This window comes from Schistocerca gregaria, chromosome 6 (genome assembly GCF_023897955.1).
Source record: "Schistocerca gregaria isolate iqSchGreg1 chromosome 6, iqSchGreg1.2, whole genome shotgun sequence".
In the NCBI taxonomy this organism is placed as follows: domain Eukaryota; kingdom Metazoa; phylum Arthropoda; class Insecta; order Orthoptera; family Acrididae; genus Schistocerca; species Schistocerca gregaria.
Window position 1 is genome coordinate 489,720,499 of NC_064925.1, and position 24,353 is coordinate 489,744,851.

The 24,353-nt window shown below is 42.1% G+C and overlaps 1 protein-coding gene across 3 annotated transcripts in view; it reads left to right on the forward strand.

Annotated features, from left to right (window-relative positions):
• The window catches only part of LOC126278505 (inactive dipeptidyl peptidase 10-like), a 517,605-nt gene that overhangs the window by 390,654 nt on the left and 102,598 nt on the right, over positions 1-24,353 (forward strand). For all 3 annotated transcript variants that reach the window (XM_049978663.1, XM_049978662.1, XM_049978664.1), the window contains exons 7-8: positions 7,144-7,319; positions 18,476-18,603. In XM_049978663.1, the coding sequence (XP_049834620.1) occupies positions 7,144-7,319; positions 18,476-18,603 (304 nt within the window). The remainder of the gene's footprint in view (positions 1-7,143; positions 7,320-18,475; positions 18,604-24,353) is intronic.

The following is a 24,353-nucleotide window of genomic DNA, read 5'->3' on the forward strand; positions in this document are numbered from 1 at the left end:
CGCACAGTCCATACACTTTGGTAATACACTACTGGCCATTAAAATTTCTACACCACGAAGATGACGTGCTACGGACGCGAAATTTAACCGACAGCAAGAAGATGCTGTGATACGCAAACGATTAGCTTTTCAGAGCATTCACACAAGGTTGGCACCGGTGGCGACACCTACAACGTGCTGACGTGAGGAAAGTTACCAACCGATTTCTCATACAAACGTTGCCTGGCCAAACGTTGTTGTGATGCCTCGTATAAGGAGGAGAAATGCGTACCATCACGTTTCCGACTTTGATAAAGGTCGGATTGTAGCCTATCGCCATTGCGGTTTATCGAATCGTGACATTGCTGCTCACGTTGGTCGAGATCCAATGACTGTTAGAAGAATATGGAATCGGTGGGTTCAGGAGGGTAATACGGAACGGCGTGCTGGATCCCAACGGCCTCGTACCACTAGCAGTCGAGATGACAGGCATCTTATCCGCATGGCTGTAACGGATCGTGCAGCCACGTCTCGATCCCTCAGCCAACAGACGGGGACGTTTGCAAGACAACAACCATTTGCACGAACAGTTCGACAACGTTTGCAGCAGCATGGACTATCAGCTCGGAGACCATGGCTGCGGTTACCCTTGACGCTGCATTACAGACAGGAGCGCCTGCGATGGTGTACTCAACGACAAACCTGGGTGCACGAATGGCAAAACGTCATTTTTTTCGGATGAAACCAGGTTCTGTTTACAGCATCAAGATGGTCGCACCCGTGTTTGGCGACATCGCGGTGGACGCACATTGGAAGCGTGTTTTCGTCATCGCCATATTGGCGTATCACCCAGCGTGATGGTACTGGGTGGCATTGGTTACACGTCTCGGTCACCTCTTGTTAGCACTGACGGCACTTCGAACAGTGGACGTTACATTTCAGATGTGTTAAGACCTGTGGCTCTACCCTTCATTCGATCCCTGCGAAACCCTACATTTCAGCAGGATAATGCACGACCACATGTTGCAGGTCCTGTACAGGCCTTTCTGGATACAGAAAATGTTCTATTGCTGCCCTGTGCAGCACATTCTCCAGATCTCTCACCGATTGAAAACGTCTGGTCAATGGTGGCCGAGCAACTGGCTCGTCACAAAACGCCAGTCACTACTCTTGATGAACTGTGGTATCGTGTTGAAGCTGCATGGGCAGCTGTACCTGTACACGCCATCCAAGCTCTGTTTGACTCAATGCCCAGGCGTACTAAGGCCGTTATTACAGCCAGAGGTGGTTGTTCTGGGTACTGATTTCTCAAGATCTATGCACCCAGTTCTAGTATAATATATTTGTCCAATGAATACCCGTTTATCATCTGCATTTTTTCTTGGTGTAGCAATTGTAATGGCCAGTAGTGTATGTATGGATATATGTATGAGAGTTTCGTGGTCTGCCTAACTCCCAGTCAATCCACCTCCGTAGCTCATGGTCAGTGTGGCTGCGAACCATGTGGAGGATCTGGGTTCGATTCCCGATACTGCCAGAGATTTTTCCTTGGTGCAAGCATTGGTACACGGTGCACAGCTTCGTGATGACAGATGAGGAACTACTTGACCGAGTGCAGCAGCACCCGACAAAGGCGGGTGTGCGGTGTTCCGCCGTGCCGCCTTCCATACCTCTTCCACATGATGCCATTACCTGATGGATGACCTGGCGGGCGGTCGGGCCCGATTGATCATATTTACAAGGCTGCACACTATGTTCCTGATTTGATGAACGTTAGGCCCCTATCACTGTTCGACTGGTCTGTTAATCTACTCGACCTTGATTGCACAGAAAATTTCTGAGACTATTTTCTGTGGTAGGTGAAACGTGGCAGTCACCATCTTCGCAATTTGACAGCCCTCACCATCACCATCAATGAGAGGGTGCAGTTGGATATAGCATACCCGAAGAAACTTGTGGACTCTATTCCTCCCGAAATTGAGGCAACATCAAGGCTAGGGACGGTGTTACGCGGTATTAATATTATGTCTTCTGGGCGTTACAACACTACTGTATGCTAGCGCTATACCATAACCTCAAAGTAGGAGGCAGGTCGTGAAATTAAATTAGTTAAAGCAATTATGGTATAAATCAACAGAGCAGTGTTACCCTCTGAGAGGAATTTTGTTATGTTCACCGTGTTGTACCTAACGTGGGCGGCTTATCTGAAATGAAGGTCAGAATTACGTAAATATTTGAACAGTACAAACAATATTTTACCTATCTACACTGTTCAAAGGACAAGGAAATCGGTCGCCAGCCTAATTAGGCAAGAGAATGATTGACATTCTTGTTCAATAAATTAAGTGTGAGCAACCTTAACGGATAAACACAACCTATATTTTGCCACACGAGAGTGCAACGAACTCTGACATCTGCATATGTTCACGGTTAAGATTGGAAGCTAACAGAGCACAACAAACTATTTGTATCAATATAACAGATAACGAAACACACTATTACTTTCAGGGCTTATTCATACTAAATGGTCTTTATAACATTACTATTAATATTCACTGCAGAATCATTTATTGGACATAGGTTCGGTATTATTGTTCGAATATTTTCCTAGCTGACATAAAATTATAAATGTAGCTCACTGCAAAATTATGAACTGGTCACAGGTTAAATATCTCTCAACTAAATTCTATTCTATTTAGAATGAAAGTTAAATGGAATTCACTAACAGGTTGCTTCTCACTGTCTTTTGAATAAAGAAATTATTGTTTTCATAAATAGTGGTGAAGGATAACATGTGGATCTTATTACACTATTAATATGCACTTTCAATACCCAAAAGAATCAAGTGCTTAGCAAGCATCCAACTTTCCACAACCGCAATTCACGACATTTACTGCAGTGAGACACAATGTTGACAAATTTACAAGAAACTGACTCACCTTTTAAAATTTACTACAGACAGCACTATGATCATTAACTAAGCAAAACTTTATAAGCCTCAGTTTTAAGAATTTTAATTTTTAAAAGAAACAGCAAATTGTCTTTATTACCATCGTCTTCTACTTTCAAGTAAATGATTAAATAGGTGACTTTGAAACTCAAAAAAAAACTTTAAATTTGACTGTTTCCATCACTGGGAGGCTTTCACAAGACTACATTTACTACCTCCCACAGTTTCACTAAATCCACAGTAAATCTGAATACTCTCTTCTTACCAAAGATCAAACAACATTATTTGATTAAATATTTGGCTGAGAGGCTTTCATTTTTTCCACAAACTAGGACACTCGGTAATCATAGTTCAAATGGAGAAGAACCTGAGAGGTGTTGTAATAGGGAAAAAATCAAGGTAGGTACATGAATTCAGTTATAAGTTAACTTATATTTGTGCACACTAAAACATCCAATGAGCTGATCCTTCACTGTATATTACTATAGTGCTCCATTATAATGATTGCGCAATGTGGTGGCAGCTCCATATTGGTAGGCGATGACAGATACCAATTCCAGAATAGTTCCAGCTATTTATCCATCCATCCGAGGCATTGTTAAGCGGCAGGTAAAGCCTCTCTCGGAACCAGCACAATATACAACTTTTACATGGGCAGTGCACAGTGTGGTAGCTCGTCCCCGACTGACTCTTGGTTCCACCTTTTCTACTTAGGCCAACCACAATTTGCGCGCGCTACACAGATCCGTTCCGGAGTGGAACCACTACACTTTTTTCATACCTACTAATTAAGAATCCTAAGTGAAGGTCAGCAGTTTATATAACAGTAACTAGACCTATTAAACAAAACATCATTTGCACATATAGGTAGTTTTAAACAAAATTATTTAAACAGATTCCAAATATATACAGTAAGTTTTGTCTCCCTCCAATTGGGTCAAAGAATTTAAATGACAGATATACTACATATCATAGTATCAAACCATGACATCAAAGTTTTTACAAAGAAAGGAGTATACAATTTTGTATTATCGATTCAATCAAACAACATTTACAGGAGCTCAACGATGTAACATTAAATAAAACAAAAGCAAAATAAATCAGTAGAGTATTAGAGATATGGTGTTACAGCGTGACTAATTTTTTGTCTGCTTTGTTTACCGGAAGCTTCTTTTGATCCGACTAACTGTTCACAAAGTATGCGGGGTGTCCAAATTCCGCGATTCACCATACATCACAATTTCTTCTTTCATTGTAGTCTTGATTATTATTTGCCCCACCTTCCTCTTACTGTTTTTTAGCTATTTTTTTAAATTTGGGACAACACTATAGTTACATGTGAAACCTTCCCGTCTCCTCCATATCTCTTTTGTTAATGATAACCTTCTCTTTTACAATAACCTATGTAACCTTCGCTTAGGATTTCTATCTCTTGCTTAATAATAACAAACGAAATCTTCCTTTTGAAATTTATTCACTTTCTCAATCTTCGCGTACAAATTTAATTACTGCTTATTAAAAGTGATTTTCTGATTATTTCGACGAAACATAGAATGTGTCGTCATCGTGGCCCTCAGTCGTTATCTGCAATAACCCAAAACTGTTCCTTACCTTTTTTTTACTGTTACTGGATCGCCATCTGACTGCTACATCGAACTGAGTCATGAATATACTTACTCTGGTTTACTGTACTCTATAAACTGCTGGTGGGCTGTCATAATAAGTGGCTGTATTTATTATCAAAGCTGACGTTATTCTTTATTAGCAAAGTTGACGTTATTCTTTAATTAATTTGACTGAAGTTACGTAATTCATAGTTACACTTTTTCTTGACAACAATAAAATTTTTGCAAATTTTATGTTGATGGTTTTTGGGATGGATTATAATCAGTAATGCAACATTGCTGGCAAAAATTAATTATATTTTGAAAACGCTTCTAATATTTACTGTTGGTGGTATTGAAATGCTTTTACAAACGTTCAAATAGGACTTACTTTTTACAATAATCTTACAACTAGCATTGCGCAAACATACCTTCAGTAGTCTTGAGTTTCGCAAAGAAAATAATTCAATAATATTAGTTCCTCTTATGATAATAGTTAGTTGATGTCTCTGTACATCCGTTTATAATCTCTTGTAAATCATAGCTGGTTCCAGGCAGGCACACTACTCCTCTCAACCTATCGCTTCAGACCTGCTACCGACTAGCTTCACATCTTGCTTACTACTGACTTCCTACGAACGCTAAAGTGCGGTCTCTCCTGCCAACAATGCTTTCTGGTGCAGACAATCTCTGGTACCATTACAAAATGTATCAATGCGCGGTCTTTCCCGGTATTTTCTTAAAATGTATCCAAACACGGTCTCTCCCGCCCTTTTTAAAATTATATCAATTTGTGGTCTCTCTTGCCAACAATACTTTCGTGCAGACATTCCCTGCTACCACAATTATTTCCAACATGACAAATATTAATTATTCCTACTTAATCCTATTAATAATATACAGGGTGTTACAAAAAGGTACGGCCAAACTTTCAGGAAACATTCCTCACACACAAAGAAAGAAAATGTGTTATGCGGACATGTGTTTGGAAATGCTTACCTTCGATGTTAGAGCTCATTTTATTACTTCTCTTCAAATCACATTAATCATGGAATGAAAACACACACCAACAGAACGTACCAGCGTGACTTCAAACACTTTGTTACAGGAAATATTCAAAATGTCCTCCGTTAGCGAGGATACATGCATCCACCCTCCGTCGCATGGAATTCCTGATGCGCTGATGCAGCCCTGGAGAATGGCGTATTGTATCACAGCCGTCCACAATACGAGCACGAAGAGTCTCTTCATTTGGTACCGGGGTTGCGTAGGCAAGAGCTTTCAAATGCCCCCATAAATGAAAGTCAAGAGGGTTGAGGTCAGGAGATCGTGGAGGCCATGGAATTGGTCCGCCTCTACCACTCCATCGGTCACTGAATGTGTAGCTGAGAAGCGTACGAACACTTCGACTGAAATGTGCAGGAGCTCCATCGTCCATGAACCACGTGTTGTGTCGTAAATGTAAAGGCACATGTTCTAGCAGCACAGGTAGAGTATCCCGTATGAAATCGTGATAACGTGCTCCATTGAGGAAGAACATGGGGCCCAATCAAGACATCACCAACAATGCCTGCCCAAACGTTCACAGAAAATCTGTGTTGATGACGTGATTGCACAATTGCGTGCGGTTTCTCGTCAGCCCACACATGTTGATTGTGAAAATTTACAATTTGATCACGTTGGAATGAAGCCTCATCCGTAAAGAGAACATTTGCACTGAAGTGAGGATTGACACATTGTTGGATGAACCATTCGCAGAAGTGTACCCGTGGAGGCCAATCAGCTGCTGATAGTGCCTGCACACGCTGTACATGTTATGGAAACAACTGGTTCTCCCGCAGCACTCTCCTTATAATGACGTGGTCAACGTTACCTTGAACAGCAGCAACTTCTCTGACGCTGACATTAAGGTTATCGTCAACTGCACGAAGAATTGCCTCGTCCATTGCAGGCGTCCTCGTCGTTTTAGGTCTTCCCCAGTCGCGAGTCATAAGCTGGAATGTTTCGTGCTCCCTGAGACCGCGATCAATTGCTTCGAACGTCTTCCCATCGGGACGCCTTCGTTCTGGAAATCTGTCTCGATAAAAACGTACCGCGCCACGGCTATTGCCCCGTGCTAATCCATACATCAAATGGTAATCTGCCAACTCCGCGTCTGTAAACATTGCACTGACTGCAAAACCGCGTTCGTGATGAACACTAACCTGTTGATGGTACGTACTGATGTGCTTGATGTAGAGTAATGAGTCGCATGTCACCACAAGCACCCAAGTCAACATTACCTTCCTTCAATTGGGCCAACTGGCGGCGAATCGAGGAAGTACCGCACATACTGACGAAACTAAAATGAGCTCTAACATGGAAACTAAGCGTTTCCGGACACATGTCCGCTTAACATATTTTCTTTATTTGTGTGTGAGGAATGTTTCCTGAAAGTTTGGCCGTACCTTTTTGTAACACCCTGTATAAACATCTTTCATAAATTGTGATTTGAAAATAGACAATAGAAATATAGACGTCTTACACATGTGGTGAGGATACAAAGAAGAGCCCTCTCTCTTTTACACAGAGTAAAGGCATTAGAGCGCAGTGTTTCTGTTGCCGTTGCAGAGGAGATCCTGCAGAGCGGCGCCGCGCTGTGGTGGAGCCCAGACAGCCGCTACCTGCTGTTTGCCACGTTTGATGACTCGTCAGTGGGCGAGCTGCGTTACCCCTGGTACGGCTCTGGAGCCGGGCACGTGGAACGGCCGCAGTACCCGCAGCTCAGGAGCCTGCGGTACCCCAAGGTACTTTAATGATAATTCAATTCACAGTCTTAGTAGCAAATGTTCCTCTACTTCCTAGGCAGTAAGAAAGTCATGCCAGATTTATTGACTCGATAAATAAGGCAGAAGCGGAGTGTACACCTACATCTACATACGAGGACGACTAATAGTTTGGACAAGAAGAGGATAGATACTTTCGAAATGTGGTGCTACAGAAGAATGCTGAAGATTAGATAGGTAGATCACATAACTAATGAGGAGGTATTGAATAGAATTAGGGAGAAAAGGAAATGAGTCTGGTAAATTTGCATGAAAGAATGGAACATGTTTGTTTCGCCTTCATGGTTGGTAAGTATGATTATTCCGAGGATCGTATAAAGAATTTCACAATGTAAAGCAAGGGGAAAGTAACAGCCGTAATTTTTCCCCAGGGCATAAGGAAAGGCAAACCTACGTTTCTAGCATTTGTAGACTTAGAGAAAGCTTTTGACAATGTTGACTGGAATACTCTCTTTCAAATTCTAAGGGTGTCAGGGGTAAAATACAGGGAGCGAAAGGCTATTCACAATTTGTACAGAAACCAGATGGCAGTTATAAGAGTCGAGACGCATGAAAGGGAAGCAGTGGTTGGGAAGGGAGTGAGACAGGGTTGTAGCCTCTCCCCGATGTTATTCAATCTGTATATTGAGCAAGCAGTAAAGGAAACAAAAGAAAAATTCGGAGTAGGTATTAAAATCCATGGAGAATAAGTAAAAACTTTGAGGTTCGCCGATGACATTGTAATACTGTCAGAGAGAGCAAAGGACTTGGAAAAGCAGTTGAACGGAATATACAGTGTCTTGAAAGAAGTGTATAACATGAACATCAACAAAAGCAAAACGAGGATAATTGAATGTAGTCGAATTAAGTCGGGTGATGCTAAGGGAATTAGATTAGGAAATGAGACACTTAAAGTAGTAAAGGAGTTTTGCTATTTGGGGAGCAAAATAACTGATGATGGTCGAAGGAGAGAGGATATAAAATGTAGACTGGCAATGGCAAGGAAAGCGTTTCTGAAGAAGAGAAAATTGTTAACATCGATTATAGATTTAAGTGTCAGGAAGTCGTTTCTGAAAGTATTTGTATGGAGTGTAGCCACGTATGGAAATGAAACGTGGACGATAAATAGTTTGGACAAGAAGAGAATAGAAGCTTTTGAAATGTGCTGATGATTAGATGGGTAGATCACATAACTTATGAGGAGTTATTGAATAGAATTGGGGAGAAGAGGGATTTGTGGCACAACTTGACAAGAAGGGACCGGTTGGTATGACATGTCCTGAGGCATCAAGGGATCACAAATTTAGCATTAGTGGGCAGCGTGGACGGTAAAAAATCGTAGAGGGAGACCAAGAGATGAATACACTAAGTAGATTCAGAAGGACGTAGGTTGCAACAAGTACTGGGAGATGAAGACGCTTGCGCAGGATAGGGTAGCATGGAGAGCTGCATCAAACCAGTCTCTAGACTGAAGACCACAACAACAACAACAACAACAGGAAATGTACAGTTGATCCGTGACAGCCTTCTTAATTGGTCAGTGTGTCGACTGCAACTGAAAATGAAGAGAACTGTGTTTCGTTCTGTTATCAAGCATTTTCATTTGAATAGCTGGAATGCCGCTAAAATCAAGACAGAACTGGATTAAGTTTACAAGGACTCTCCACCATCATTGAAAACCATTTAATTTTGGACTAATTAATTTAAAAGTGGTCCCACATGCACCAAAGACGAAGCGCGCTTTGGTCGTCCTATTGAGGTCACCACACAAAGGAAATGGTTGAATAAATCCATGACGTGGCAACACAAGACGGCCGAGTACAAATTCTTGAGTTTCTGAGACTGTAGCCATCTCAACTGAGCGAATGCATAATATCCTACACGAAGAATTGGCTACGAAGATGCTGTGTGTGATGTAGGTGCCGCTGTTGCTCACAGTCGACCAAAAGCTCATCCAGCACAACATTTCAATACAGTGTTTACGCCGATTTGTAACTTGACGAAACCTGGATCCATCATTACATATCTGAGTTCAGCCGTCAAAACAATGGACAATGGCTGGTGAAAGTGCACCGAAGAAGACCATTCTGTCAGCTGGTGAGGTGATGGGTACTGTTTTTTGTAATTCTCAAGGAATAATCCTCACAGTTTACTTGGAAGTGGGCAGAACCCTAACTGGACACTATTATGCTTTATTGTTGGGTCATCTGAAACTTGCGTTGGCTCAAAAAAGACGAAGGTAGGCACGCAAAAAAGTACTCTTTCACCTGGACAATCCACCAGCCCATAGACCAGTGATTCAAGGGCGAAAGTGCATGAATTGGTTCCTCAAACATCCTACACTACTGGCCATTAAAACTGCTACACCAAGAAGAAATGCAGATGATAAACGGGTATTCATTGGACAAATATATTATACTAGAAGTGACATGTATTACATTTTCACGCAGTTTGGGTGCATAGATCCTGAGAAAACAGTACCCAGAACAACCACCTCTGGCCATAATAACGGCGTTGATAGGCCTGGGCACTGAGTCAAACAGAGCTTGGATGACGTGTACAGGTACAGCTGCCCATGCAGCTTCAACACGATACCACAGTTCATCAAGAGTAGCGACTGGCGTATTGTGACAAGTCAGTTGCTCGGCCACCATTGACCAGACGTTTCCAACTGGTGAGAGATCTGGAGAATGTACTAGCCAGGGCAGCAGTCGAACATTTTCTGTATCCAGAAAGGCCTGTACAGGAACTGCAACCCGCGGTCGTGCATTATCCTGCTGAAATGTAGGGTTGTTGTCTTGCAAACGTCCCCATCTGTTGACTCAGGGATCGAGACGTGGCTGCTCGATTCGTTACAGCCATGCGGATAAGATGCCTGTCATCTCGACTGCTAGTGGTACGAGGCCGTTGGGATCCAGCACGGCGTTCCGTATCACCCTCCTGAACCCACCAATTCCATTGTCTGCTAACAGTCATTGGATCTCGACCAACGCGAGAAGCAATGTCGCGATACGATAAACCGCAATCGCGATAGGCTACAATCCGACCTTTATCAAAGTCGGAAACGTGATGGTACGCATTTCTCCTGCTTACATAATGCATCACAACAACGTTTCACCAGGCAACGCCGGTCAACTGCTGTTTGTGTATGAGAAATCGGTTTGAAACTTTCCTCATGTCAGCACATTGTAGGTTTCGCCACCGGCGCCAAGCTTGTGTGAATGCTCTAAAAAGCTAATCATTTGCATATCACAGCATCTTCTTCCTGTCGTTTAAATTTCGCGTCTGTAGCACGTCATCTTCGTGGTGTAGCAATTTTAATGGCCAGCAGTGTATTAGCCCAAAGTGACTTTTCCCTGTTCCCTAACTTGAAACTTTGGTTTGTTGGGAAAAAGTTTTCAGCAACTGAGCAAGTATAGTTGCAGTCAACGAGTATTGCAGAGTTTGATAGAACCTACTTTTCCGATGGTAAGAAAAAGCTGGAGGATCGCTCTACCAGCTGTATGTCCCTCAAAGGAAACTATGTGGAGAAGTAAGAGTGATTGTTTATAACGCAAACACTTTTTTCTTGCCTCTTTTTTTGCCAGACTCCTTAAAACCAACTCGTACATCCTCAGCAAGCCACCGTGTGGTGCATGGCAGAGGGTACCGTGCACCACTAACAGTTATTTCCCTTCCTCTTCCACTCGAAAACAGAACGAGAGGATAAGCTCTCAGACGATCCGTAGTTTTTCTTATCTTGTTTTCGTGGTCCTTACGCAAATTGTACGTTAGCGGCACTAGAACCGTTCTGCAGCCAGACGCAAATGCCGGTTATCTAAATTTTCTCAGTAGCATTTCGCGAAAAGAACGTTGTCTGTCTTCCAGGGATTACCATTTGAGTTCCCGATGCATCTATATATACTCGCCTGTTGTTCAAACCAAAAGCAGTGTGCCTCTAAACTGCTTCGACGTTGCAGGGGCGCGGTTCCTTTCGTCCGTTACCTGTGAACTCATTGCAGCAGATCGCCGGTAGGAAAGCCGAGCAGAAACCTACTGTACTGCAACTCGCACCAGGCTGCATTGGCAAAAGGTCTTAATTTTGAATGAAAGGTGGAAATCCTGGAGAAACTTCGGTATATTCTGAACCTCGATAATGTGCTCTTTCACTGCCACGCCCGTATTAATCTTAACACAGTTGTGCACCAACCCTTTTATTCAAGTTAACGAGTTTATGGCAACGTATTTCCCGAAATCTGAACAGCTACTAAGCACGGATTATTCTTAAATGAAAATTCTCGCCATACTATTAAGTTAATCGGCGTCTAATGCACTCCAGTTTTTAGTCACCGATCTGCTCAATATACCACGCAGAATTACTATCTTTTCTCATACACAAAATTACTTAAAAATATGCCTTCGCTTTAAAACACTTTTGAAACATGTAGCACAACTAAAACCGGCAATTTATAACTTCCTTCGGAGCTCATACTACACACGACCGTACCATTCAAAGGCTGTCTCCGACTACTTAAGACAGTTGTAAGCATTCCATATCTCCAAGAGAAAAGACGCGTGAAGAATACTCCGTTCTGATTGGTCAGTTTTCTATATGGACAACAGAAAAACATTAGTCTCTCGCGTTAGTCCGCGCTTTTCATGACTAACCAATCAACAAATAACACACTTTCGAACTGTACTTTTTCCTGAAATAAATATTTAACATTCTGATATTTTGTTTATACTTTACGTTATTAACTATTTTCATTTGCTCTCGAATTAGCTTTCCTTTTACCATAAACTTACTTAACATATTATGATACAAAATTCCCCGTCGTCTGCATTCACACTGTCTTAAAACTTTCTCACACTAGTTCGTACAGCGTTCATCAGTATAACAATGATCTACATATTTACTTTAGACCAAATTCACCCATCATTCACATTACTTAAAGCATATACAAAACTGTACAGACAGAAACAAACAAAAAAGCCTTCAAGAAATAAGCAGAACAATTCACAAAAACATTCTCTTGACCTGTTTCTTGAATGTCTTTGTGCACTACTGTCCTCTAGCAGATGAAAATTAGAACACAGGCTCTAGACAGGAGCCATACAAGGGGCACGCCTCAACGTCTTCCTATAATCAGACTTGAGGCAGAGCCCAAACACTCCGTCAGTACTAAAACATAGGTCGCACTAGTGTTCTATATGCGGTCTCCTTTATGGACGAGCTACAGTTTCCTAGAATTCTCCCAATAAACGGAAATCGACCATTCGCCTTCCCTACCACCGACCTTACGTGCTCGTTCCACTTTCCATCGCTTTGCAACGTTACGCCTGTGACTGTGTAAAACAGTACACAGTAAAACAGTACAGCGTTCGTAAATTACAGGATTGTTTTTTCTACTCACCTGTATTAACTTACATTTTTCTACACTTAGAGCAAGCTGCCATTCATTACACCACAAACAGAAATTTTGCCCAAGTCATCATGTACCTTCCTACAGTCACCCAACGACGACACTTCCTCATACCATATAGTATCATCAGCGAACTGTCGCAAATTGTTTCTCACCTTATCCGTCAGATCTTTTATGGCTCTGAGTACTACGGGACTCAACATCTTAGGTCATAAGTCCCCTAGAACTTAGAACCACTTAAACCTAACTAACCTAAGGACATCACACACACCCATGGCCGAGGCTGGATTCGAACCTGCGACCGTAGAGAGCGTTTATGGTTCAAAGGTTCAAAGGCTCTGAGCACTATGCGACTTGCCGGCGTCGGTGGTCTCGCGGTTCTAGGCGCGCAGTCCGGAACCGTGCGACTGCTACGGTCGCAGGTTCGAATCCTACCTCGGGCATGGATGTTGTGATGTCCGTAGGTTAGTTAGGTTTAAGTAGTTCTAAGTTCTAGGGGATTGATGACCTGAGAAGTTGTCCCATAGTGCTCAGAGCCGTTTTTGATATTTACGAAAATGTTGCGTTACGTATGATTTGTATCCAAATTGTTGGAAGAATGAGAATTTTTGAAAATGTTTAAGTAGTTCTAAGTTCTAGGGGACTGATGACCACAGCTGTTAAGTCCCATAGCGCTCAGAGCCATTTGAACCATTTTTGAACTATGCGACTTAACTTCTGAGGTCATCAGTCGCCTAGAACTTAGAACTAATTAAACCTAACTAACCTAAGGACATCACACACATCCATGCCCGTGGCAGGATTCGAACCTGCGACCGTAGCGGTCACGCGGTTCCAGACTGAAGCGCCTAGAACCGCTCGGCCACACCGGCCGGCAGATAGTTATGTATACAGAGAACATTTCCCTGGGGCACTCCTGACGTTGCCCTAGTCTCTGATGAACACTCGCATTCCAGGACAATGTACGTGGTTCTATTACTTAAAAAGTCCAACACTAAAAATAGGATATGAGGAAAAGAAAGCACTCGTTATCACAAATGATACAAAGAACGAGAGTATGATGAATACATCTGTATACATAAAGTGAAATAAATGTGGGCTGGTGTATGAAATTGGGCCCCTCAACCCTGACATCTTGGTTGTGGTGACAGACTGATCTGTAGCGTATCCAGAGGTCTAGAGTAGGTTGACATATGCCGAACAATCCCCGTCCCCCAGGAACTGCAGATCCATCGCTGCCATTCTCAATAGCAACCAGCACCAGTCGACGAACGAGGCGCGAAAATGAGAGGCACTTTACAACTGTTCCTCCTTCGTACGAGAGCTGAATTCGGTACTGTCTGCTGCTCGTTACGATAAAGTGTATTACACCACATTGCAGCACCTCACAGTAACAGCAAAAGAAGTTCTCCTCATCCTGCGAAATCACACTTAGAAGACAGGATAATTCCGTGAACCGTGAAGGGACGCAATCTTAAAACCTCTTCTGAAACCCAGCAAGACCCTTACTCGCCCAAGTGAATATTGCACTGTTTCCCTAATTAGCTTCGTAGGAAAGACTTCTTGGACCTGATGGTAAACCCCCGTTTCGTAGTGGTTCTCGCAGCTCATTGGTCGCTTCAAGTTTGGGTTCCGGAGGTATCATTCCACTACTGGCCTTTCTATGGACGGTTGTTCACCTGGCTCCCCTACTAAAGCAACGATTCTTAGGAGTCAGTTCGTCCCTGGGAAAGTGAATATTCTCGGACAATTCCAACAATAGGGCTTCCAAAGACATTACTGCTACTATAAACGGTCCTTTCTTTCTCGCCACTATTTTCAGCACCAAATTGTATTTAAGTGCTGTCCCACAGGCGTGAACAGAAGAATGACTCTCAAGGAATCACTCTGAGCCTTACCATGTTTTGTAACAGCATGGTGAGGGAATTAGGCTTGCCACAGACGCGTTTCGGAGCAGTTCCATTACCAGTCTCTGTGCTGAAGCCTCCACTATCCACCCGACGGCAATGCGGCAAGCAGAAATATCCATTAAATACTTTTGAAAAAATTACGATCTGGCGCAATTGTTAAAACTTCAATTTTCCGTAAAACAAGTTATAAACAGTGCCATTAATTACAGAATATGCTTCCATGATTGAACATATATCCTGTAATTAGGATATAACGATGATCTGTTGTTTGAATGGAGCTGATAGTTTTAATAAAGTGGCATATTGCTATTTTGCCAAAACATGATTTTTCAAAAACATTAGTTTTTGTTGGATACGATCCCCAGAAACTTGGCTGAGACAGCATCCAAAATGCCCACAATATATCGACCGGATTCCAATGTTTGCGCAAGCTACCATCCTGTATTCAGGTTACCATCCTACATTCTCATGAGAGCGCAAGTTACTTTCAACCTCCTGAAGTACAAAATGACATGCGCATCGAAACACATATCTGAATTAATATCATATAACATATAATATCGGTAAAGTGAATCCGTGCTGATTTCCAACTATTCGTTTACTCAGGGGGACCATCTTGGCTGATCATTTGTTTTGTCCTAATTATATCCTCAAGATACGAGTCCAAAAAAATTCATCTATATTGCGGAGCTGCATACGATCTTTAAAACTACAAAATTTCCTATTAGCTCCAATTTCCTGCGTGTACTACTAACCATCCAGTGCGTGTATTCAATTGCTAAACCAGTCATCTGTATAGGAAACTGCCCTTCACGTACAACATGTAAGGAAATAGATGATATTCTTCTGGATGCCAGGCCGTATTGGAATTCGGGAAGAACAATTAGCAGATAGAGTAGCCCAGGAGGTATACACAAATATTTATAGTAACGCAGAATGGCATTACCTGGCGAGCAGTATTCTCGCTGTTCAAGCTCAGGGCTTTTGGAACAAAGGGGTCTGGAAGGGAGAGATATGCTAAGAGTGCACTTAACACACTTCCAAATAGAGAACATTTGGTGGCCTGCTTACTTTTCTGGCCAAACGACCAACCAGCGTGAGCTGTTCGCACAAGAAAGGGTAGTTCACAGTTTGGCCATGGACTTCCCGTCTATGTTACGTGACGAGACGCAGTTTGTGGCCACCCGTATGGATAGCCGTGCATGTTAAAGTGATACTTCCGGGAGGTGGAGGTACGCCGGCCCCGAATCGATTAACGAGCCTGGGTGTGGTTTTTCGCAAGTTTCTCACATCCCACCAGGTGAATACCGTGCTGGTAACCAAGTCTCGTCTCAGTTCCACGATTCGCAAACATTTCGAGAAAACTTTCGCTCACTTTCGCATGAGTAACACTACATGCAGAGGGTAATAGTGTGGCAACAGGAAGAGCATCCGGGCATCCCTTAAATTAACCAAGCTAAATCCGTTAATAACCATGCCTACCCTGCGCCGATGTCAGACAAAGACACAAGAAAAAGAATGCACAATATGTGACGCATTTACAAAATATTTGTTTGCCTTCCCCGTTTTCAAAGAGGCTATTGGTAACACACAGCATGGCATTCAAAGTTGGCTCAACCAGCCAATCCTTTTTATTTGTCTGTGCCCTTTCTCTTTCATTTAATGTTATTTATGAGGGGATGCATGTAAAATTGGTCAAAAACGTTGAAATTTTTTTGCTATCATATAGTTCTGTAGCATGTTGGAAATATTATCTCCGATTTTCAAACTTTAATTCGTGCTACAAATTATATAAAAGCCATCTTGTTGGAACCAATAAGCAGTGCCACGTCCCCCTTTCTACACGATTCTGTCCTTGCTTCAGATATTTCATTATCTTCTGCCATCAGAGAAAACGCTTGTATAGCATAGAAGGCTTTGAGCCCATTTACGACGTGATTAAATAAAATTTACTAAGGAAATGCACACACGTTGGAACACAAAACACGAACAAAATCTTTAATAACCTCATTTAGAAGAGACGCCCGAAGAAAACATTTTTCTCATCGACTATTCTCAAAATTTCCTCATATAATGCGTACATGGTATTCATTGATGGTCCCAGTGGGAGAATCAGGACCCATATGAGATTAGGATTTGATGCAGATTGCTTCACTGAAAACCTATTGAAGAAGGTTGATGTTGTGTGTATTGCTAACTGTGAAATTCCAGTAAAGGATTTTGTCAACAGGGTACGCCAAAAGGATCAGACTAGAAGAAAAGAGCTACATAAAAACCAAAAAGACCAACTGTATGGTTGTGGCCAACATTAAGGTACAGGGTGATAATTATTGAACTGTATGAAATAGAAAACAGCCATGACTTCTGAACGGTTGGCCGTGGGGCATGACGGGAATTACTGTGCGCATTATGGTTTGGTTTACCGACGAAGTCCACTTTTATTTGTATGGGTTTGTCAATAAGTAAAATCCGCACAATAGGGGGACCGAGAATCCGTATTTCACGATCAAGAAGTCTCTTCATCCTCAGCGTTTGACTGTGGTACGCAGCGTCCAGTCAGGGAATAATCGATGCGATATTCCTTGATGGTATGGCGACTACCGAACGGTACATGAAGGTTTTGGAAGATGATTTCTACCACTTTATCCAAAGTGACCCTGATTTTGACGAGATGTGGTTCATGCAAGACGGAGCACGACCCCTTCGAAGTAGGAGAGTGTTTGATGTCCTGGAGGAGCACTTTGGGGACCGCATTCTGACTCTGGGATACCCAGAGGCCATTGGAGTGGGCCTCTATGAGCTGCCATATGAGCTGTATCAAATATAACGTGTACAGCAATAACCACAAAACACTGCTGAGCTGAAAACAGCATCGATGTTCCGACACTTCAGCGAGTCATACATACATACATACATACATTCATCTGCACCACATCATCGCCAAGGGCGGCACGCATGCCAAACATGTCATAAACTAAATCCGAATATTTTTAGTGACGTTTACATGTTGAATAAAGTGTGTGCACGCCGTAGTTTGTAAATAATTTACGTTGTTTTCTTATAGTTCAATAATTGTCACTCTATACTTGTTTCTGGCATAAATGCTAATAAAATCTATTTTCTGCTTTTCCGCGACTTTCATTTTTAGTTGTATAAGGAATGTTTTCTGCTGAACTATTGCAGGTAAAAATGTTAAATTTGCTATAGAATTTGTACACACCTTAACACAACTTCCTGTCGTACAAAATTCTTATAAGTGCATTACTGCCAAATTTATTTAAATTTTTGTGAAGCATAAATTGCTATGTATTATACGGACAATCTTTTAAAAATGACATGAACTGACATTCATTGACATTCATGACTGACATTAAAAAACTGGTGCACACATTTGCTTATCTAATTGCTAAGAATAACGTATCACATTTTGGAAGTGATAAGTAAAGTAACCTTTGAGAAACTTTTCGTCATTTGATAGCATGTATTCTAAAAATATTCAACAACGTACTGATCGAATTATTTGGCAAAATATTGAAAAAATACACATTGTAGCCAACAACATAATGACAACAAGTGCAAAATTTAGTACAATCATGTCTCAGACAGTAAAAGCACATTAGCTTATACGTACACGTGTATTTTCTCATATGTGTCCCTTAATTTATACCTGTTTTCGATCAAATTTAATTTTGTGACCATGTGCTAACTCATACTGAGGTCTAATGACCACATATCTCATCCACCAGTCTAGTTTGACGCACTTGGGACTATGAATATCTGTGTTTCATTCAACATTAAGATAGTAATCACAGTTTCTATGTCTTAGGTTGGCACACCGAATCCGGTGGTAACATTGAGAGTGGTGGACCTGCAGGAAACGGCTATGACCACGACATCGACGATATGGCCTGCTTCTGCCATAAAGAATGTGAGGCCACCTTCCCAACTACCTACGTAAGTACATTACAGACAATTAAACCAGTATGCTATGGCTGACGTGACGAATAAAAAGGAAGACGCTTTCCTTATACCGGTTACTTGGATGACATTACAAAACATTTTCTTCAAAATACAATGGTGAGCCAAAACACTGTGACAGCTATCCACTGCGAGATTGAATGATGGCGTTACTGGCACGTGGCGTATCCGGTGTTAATAGTAGCAGAAATTAATGGGGGATCATTCCAGCGACGACGCAGGCCACAAAACGTAAATCCTCTGATACAGCCGACTTTTACAAAGTTCAGGTTGTTTGGCCAGCGTCTAGCAACGAGCATCTCGGAAACGGCAAGGATGATTGGCTATTCGTGTGCTATAGTCATGAGCATCTATGGAAAGTGAATGAAGCAATGTGGAAACCCGAAACTTAGGTGGACAAGTATCACTGTGAAGCCCGTGCTAGTCTTAACACAGTCACTCACAATCCCTTTCACTCACGTTAGCAAGTTTATGGTGTTGCATTTCCCGAAAACGTAATAGCTACAAAAATACTGATTGTTTTAGATCGATAATGCTCGCCAAATATTAAGTCTGTCGGTACCAAATGCAGTCACAGCTTTTTAGCCACCGACCTGCTCAATACGCCACGCGGAATATGTCTTTTCTCGTCACAAAATTCACTTAAAAATTCCGAAATTTCTACACGCCCATCGGAATAATTATGCCGTCACTTTACTACACTTCTGATGTATGAAACACTGCTAGATTCGGCAACTTATCGTTTCCATCGGAACTACTACTACACACGTCCGAACTGTTTCATGGCTAGGCTCCCACCCTTCTCTAGAATACTCTAACCCGTCTTCTCTACCAGCAGAGAAAGGCGGCGAAGAATTTCGCTTTACCATTGGTCAGTTTACTCAACAGCCAATAGCAAAACAACATTCTCCCGTGACAATTCGCGATTTTCATCAATAACCAATCGCAAAATAGTAAACCTATCGACTGCACTTTTTACAGACGTAATTTTCTAATAAGCTGCAGTTTTGCTTATGCATAAAGTTATTTACTATTGTTACTTATGCCTGAATTAACTTTCCCTTTACCATAAAGTTTACAAATCTGTTTTGCAAAAATCCCCTTTGTACATATCCACACTTCGAAATGTTTCCACACTAAATCCCACTACATAACTCGTTAAACAGTTCTCTTCATATTAACCGTAAACCACACTCACGCATCATTCATACTGCTAAAACACATTTATAACATTTTACATACACAAAAAGAAATAATAACACTTTATGAAAATACTAGAACACTTTATTAAAAACATTCTACTACTTTAGTGCACTCTAGTGGGCACAATCGAAACTAAAATCACAGTCCCCCCTATTCAATATTGTCCTCTATCGGCTGATACATAAACAACGTGCGTGTCCAGTCTCGCGTCACCATGTCACTCTCCAGCTCTGAGACACATTTCCCACTTAACCCCGTCCAAGGCAGGATCGTTATACGGCGCTACGCCTCAATATGCTCAAAGTTTTGTCTAGATGCATTAGAGATGGGTTCAACGTTCATTCCCGTGAACTACTTCATTCATTTCACTCTTTGCCGTGAAGGGTTCAAATGAAGTAGTTCATTCATGAAGTACGGAAGCCTGGCGAAGTTGCCCAGTTCGCCGCTCAGCCGCGGCTGCGCTCGCTTCGCCTCGCTCGTACAATAAAGCTTCGTAATAGTTCATAATGTTACCAACAGATGTCCGAACTATGCAGTAACGTGCACGCAACGTTTTACCCTCTTACAGCGTTTGAGTTAAATAGAGCATGGTCGAGGGGGACAAAGGAAAGATAAACAGAGACACCTGTCACATATAAAGAAGGTATTACATTTAATGTTGCTCGACATTTTCTCATGAAGCGCCCAAAAAAGTATTTATCTGCCTAATTAAACATTATTTGTTGTATTCATGGACTGAAAACTAGGGCTACCAACGAAATACAGTCCAGTTTTATGTTCCTTTTAAAATTTAATCCAAAAGAGAATGAGTATGTTTACCACTGTCACAAAGTCTATATACCTACGTTAAGTAATTATTCAGAAGTTTTCCTGTAGAGTTTATTTTTGTTGAGAATAATAACCCTCCAGATTCAAAACGTTAACTGTCACCTGTAGTCATTGGTACGATTTGAGGTAAAATCCCTCTTTCTGTGTTATTAATAGAGCCCTTATTTTCACATTGGCTCTGCATGCTCAAACAGCCAGCCTCTTCGTTTGTATGTTTAATATTAATTTGTCTGCAAGCGCTGCCAACGGTAGGCTACCCGTAGACGCGAAGTATAGCTGCACAGGTAATGATGTCAGCACTGCAGGAAGCAGCTGACCGTGCCTTCCCCTCGCTCCTCACCACCCCAACCCCTCCTAAGCCTATCGTTCTCCACAAACACCGCGCGATTCGTCAACAGGCAGTAGAGGGAGGACTGAAGTGAAGGGAGAATGAGTGACGTAGCGCCGATGTATGGGAGAGGGAGAGGGGAAGAGAGTGAGCGAACTAGAAAAAAGTGTGGAGTGTTCTATCTGTGAAGAGTTTGAAGTACCAGTTCATTGAAATTGAGTGGTTAGTTCACACTTCACTGGAGTGAAGCGTTCATTTGAACGACTCATTCACGAGCTCCCTATCACTAAGATGCATCGAAACACTCCAGACATCGACGCTGCATTGAACAGCGCACCCTCTCAAAGATACCTGGTGTATCTCGAAGATATTCTGCTGCCCCAACAAACCTGCCCACTTGTTCCTCCAGCAATAAAACAGATATTTCATACACAATGCCCTTCAGATACCCTCACAGGAAAAAAGTCGATCGGTGACAGATTGAGTCATCGTGGTGGCCATACGACTTGTCCACCGCGACCAATCCAGCGCCCGGGAAAGGTTGCCTGCAGATGTGCCCTAACCAGTCTGCTGACATGTGCGGAGGCTCCGTCGTGCTAAAATCGAATGCAGCGACGAATAGGCGTGACAATATTACTCAGCATGTCAGGCAGAACCTCCCGCACGAATACGAGATGCGTGCAACCATCAAGTTGAACTGGGAGAATGTACTGCTCAATTAAACGCAACACCCTCTCGTGACTGTACGCTCTCTGGTTGCATTTGCGACCCCCGGTTCCTATGTGATTGCTCATCCTTGTTGTATGACCGATGTGCCATGCCAGTTTGCAAACGCTTTTTTGAATCTCCCTGACCCAACGACATTGTCAGTTACGATTGCTGTGGGCACGGGATAGCAAACACTGGGCCGTGAAGCGATGGAAACTTGTCGCCAGTTCGGATGATTCATGTTTCTCGTTACACCAAGTCTAAGGTCGTGATCAGCTACCCCACCATCCAGGTGAACGGCTACGCACAGATGCAGGATGGTGGGGGTAGTATTTGCTACACGAGACTTTCACCTGAACTCCCATGGAACCTGATGTAATAATTGAATGCACCATAACAGCTGTGGACTATGCGCATAATTTCGGACCACCTACATGCCTTCGTGCTTGATGTCTTACCCGACAGTGATGGCATATTCCACCAAGATAACTGTCCATGTCACAAGGTCATAATCGTGCTACAATGGTATGAGTATCACGATAATCAACTCGCATCAATATTTTGGTCACCATATTCACCTGATTTGAACCCTATTGAACACGTCTGGAACGATGTTGGGTTCCATCTACGTTCCCACAAACCACCGACCCGTAATTTACAGGAATCGCGCGACCTTTATGTAGACGTCTTGCGACGGATTTTTACGTGCGTGCGTGCGATGCACCAATTGCGACGGATTATTACGTTGCTGCTACAATGCAATTTCTTTTATAATTTTTGTTCACCTACCTATTTACAGCGGTAGATCTTCGCACGTAAACTCCTCACTGCAGCTACTTACGAGATCACAGAAAAGCAGCGTTGAGGAAACTCTAACCTCATAGCTACACGCCGGAGGCCGCTGTAAGTAAAATTTGCTGAAAATTTTCTATGTACTTTAAAGAAATGATTCGGAAAGGGAATGTCACTCGTACTTTAAACATGAAGTTCAAATTTAAACCTTCAACAGATCTTTATTGCCGTTAAGCAAGATCATCAGCCCACGTTTACGAAAATTACTAAAGTTTCTGCTCACAGTTATCACCATACCTAAAACAGCCAGAACTTTTACCTTCCCAAATTCCGAAACCAATTACTTGTAACACTGTCAATGATCGGCCAATTACTTCTACACACGATATTCAGTGGTTGTCTTTAGTAAAAGTTTATGCTCGCCATAAAATACTCAGTAAGAATATACTCAGTACGCCACGCTATATAATTCAAAGTTCACTCGCGATTTTCGTTGGAACGAATTATCACAACACTCTAAAGTTTTCATAAACAGTTTCTGGTCACTGCCAGCAGATTCAGAAGGATGTAGGTTGCAGTAGATGAAGCAGCTTGCACAGGATAGAGTAGCATGGAGAGCTGCATCAAACCAGTCTCAGGACTGAAGACCACAACAACAACAACCAGATACCATTAACACTGGACCATAACATGGAAGTCATCCCAAGACTTCATCTTACACATAATGCGAAAAGTCACATCTAGCATGACCGCCTCCGATCAAAGCTAGCTCGCGACTCCCCTCTCTCTGTCTCTCCCACTACTCAAAACTATATCTCCTCGCTAGGCGGCCAACCGTCTCGCTTCTCATTGGCTGTTAGCACTTACGACCAATGAGAACTCACTTATAGGGCGTGGCTCGCGCCAAAATCTAGCAAGCACCAACCACTTCTCTAGGCTCAATGACGTCATCAAATTAAGTAACACAAAACTCTCTAATTAAATAAACAAAACAAAATGAACTATAAGCTTTACTCTACATCTGGTAATTTATTATGTAGTCGTGAATGTTCTGGCTGGCTTATACATAAGCATACATATTTAGACATCCGACATTCACTAGTAGGGGAACCACTAGTGGATCCGTTCCCACGTTACAGAGTTGGAACACTTGCCAGTTCCTGTAGAGAATTACATGAATGATTTTTAATAATGCCGAACATCCCACGTACTCTCACGCACGCATTCTCATACACACGCACCCTAACACACAATACACTTATTTACTTAGAATTCTTGAAATTATTATTATAGGAAAGTTACAGAGGTTTTCTGAAACTAAAAACTTTCCAAATTTATATATGAACACTGAAAGTATTATGAGATCATCGTACATAGTCACTGAAGGTGAACTATTACATCACTGTATTTATTTAAATTCTTGACTGTCGGAAAATTACGTTTTTTTTGTTTTTTTTTTGTTTTTGGAATTTTACTAACTTCCAAAATACAACTATTTTGATCTCAGACTTTGATATATTGTTTGTATTCACAACAGAAGGTTGTACATCAAATATGACGTTCCTCAGGTTATTCCTTTATTAGTTATTAATATTTTTAGTTTCGTATAATGTAAGTGGCCTGCCAGCGCTACTCCACTGCTTTCACACACGCAGCTGCAACAGATGGTCGTGACGTCAGTCTGCAGAACACAACTCGTCCGTTACTGACCGTATAATACTCTACCGGCTTACAGTGCAGCCCACATACATTCTGAAGTAAAGCTTTTAATAGACAAATGGGCGATCGCGCACTAGTTGCGACGCCACAGTCTGGTGCTACTTACATCAAGTAATCTATCAAAAACTTGTCTAACCTACGACACGCA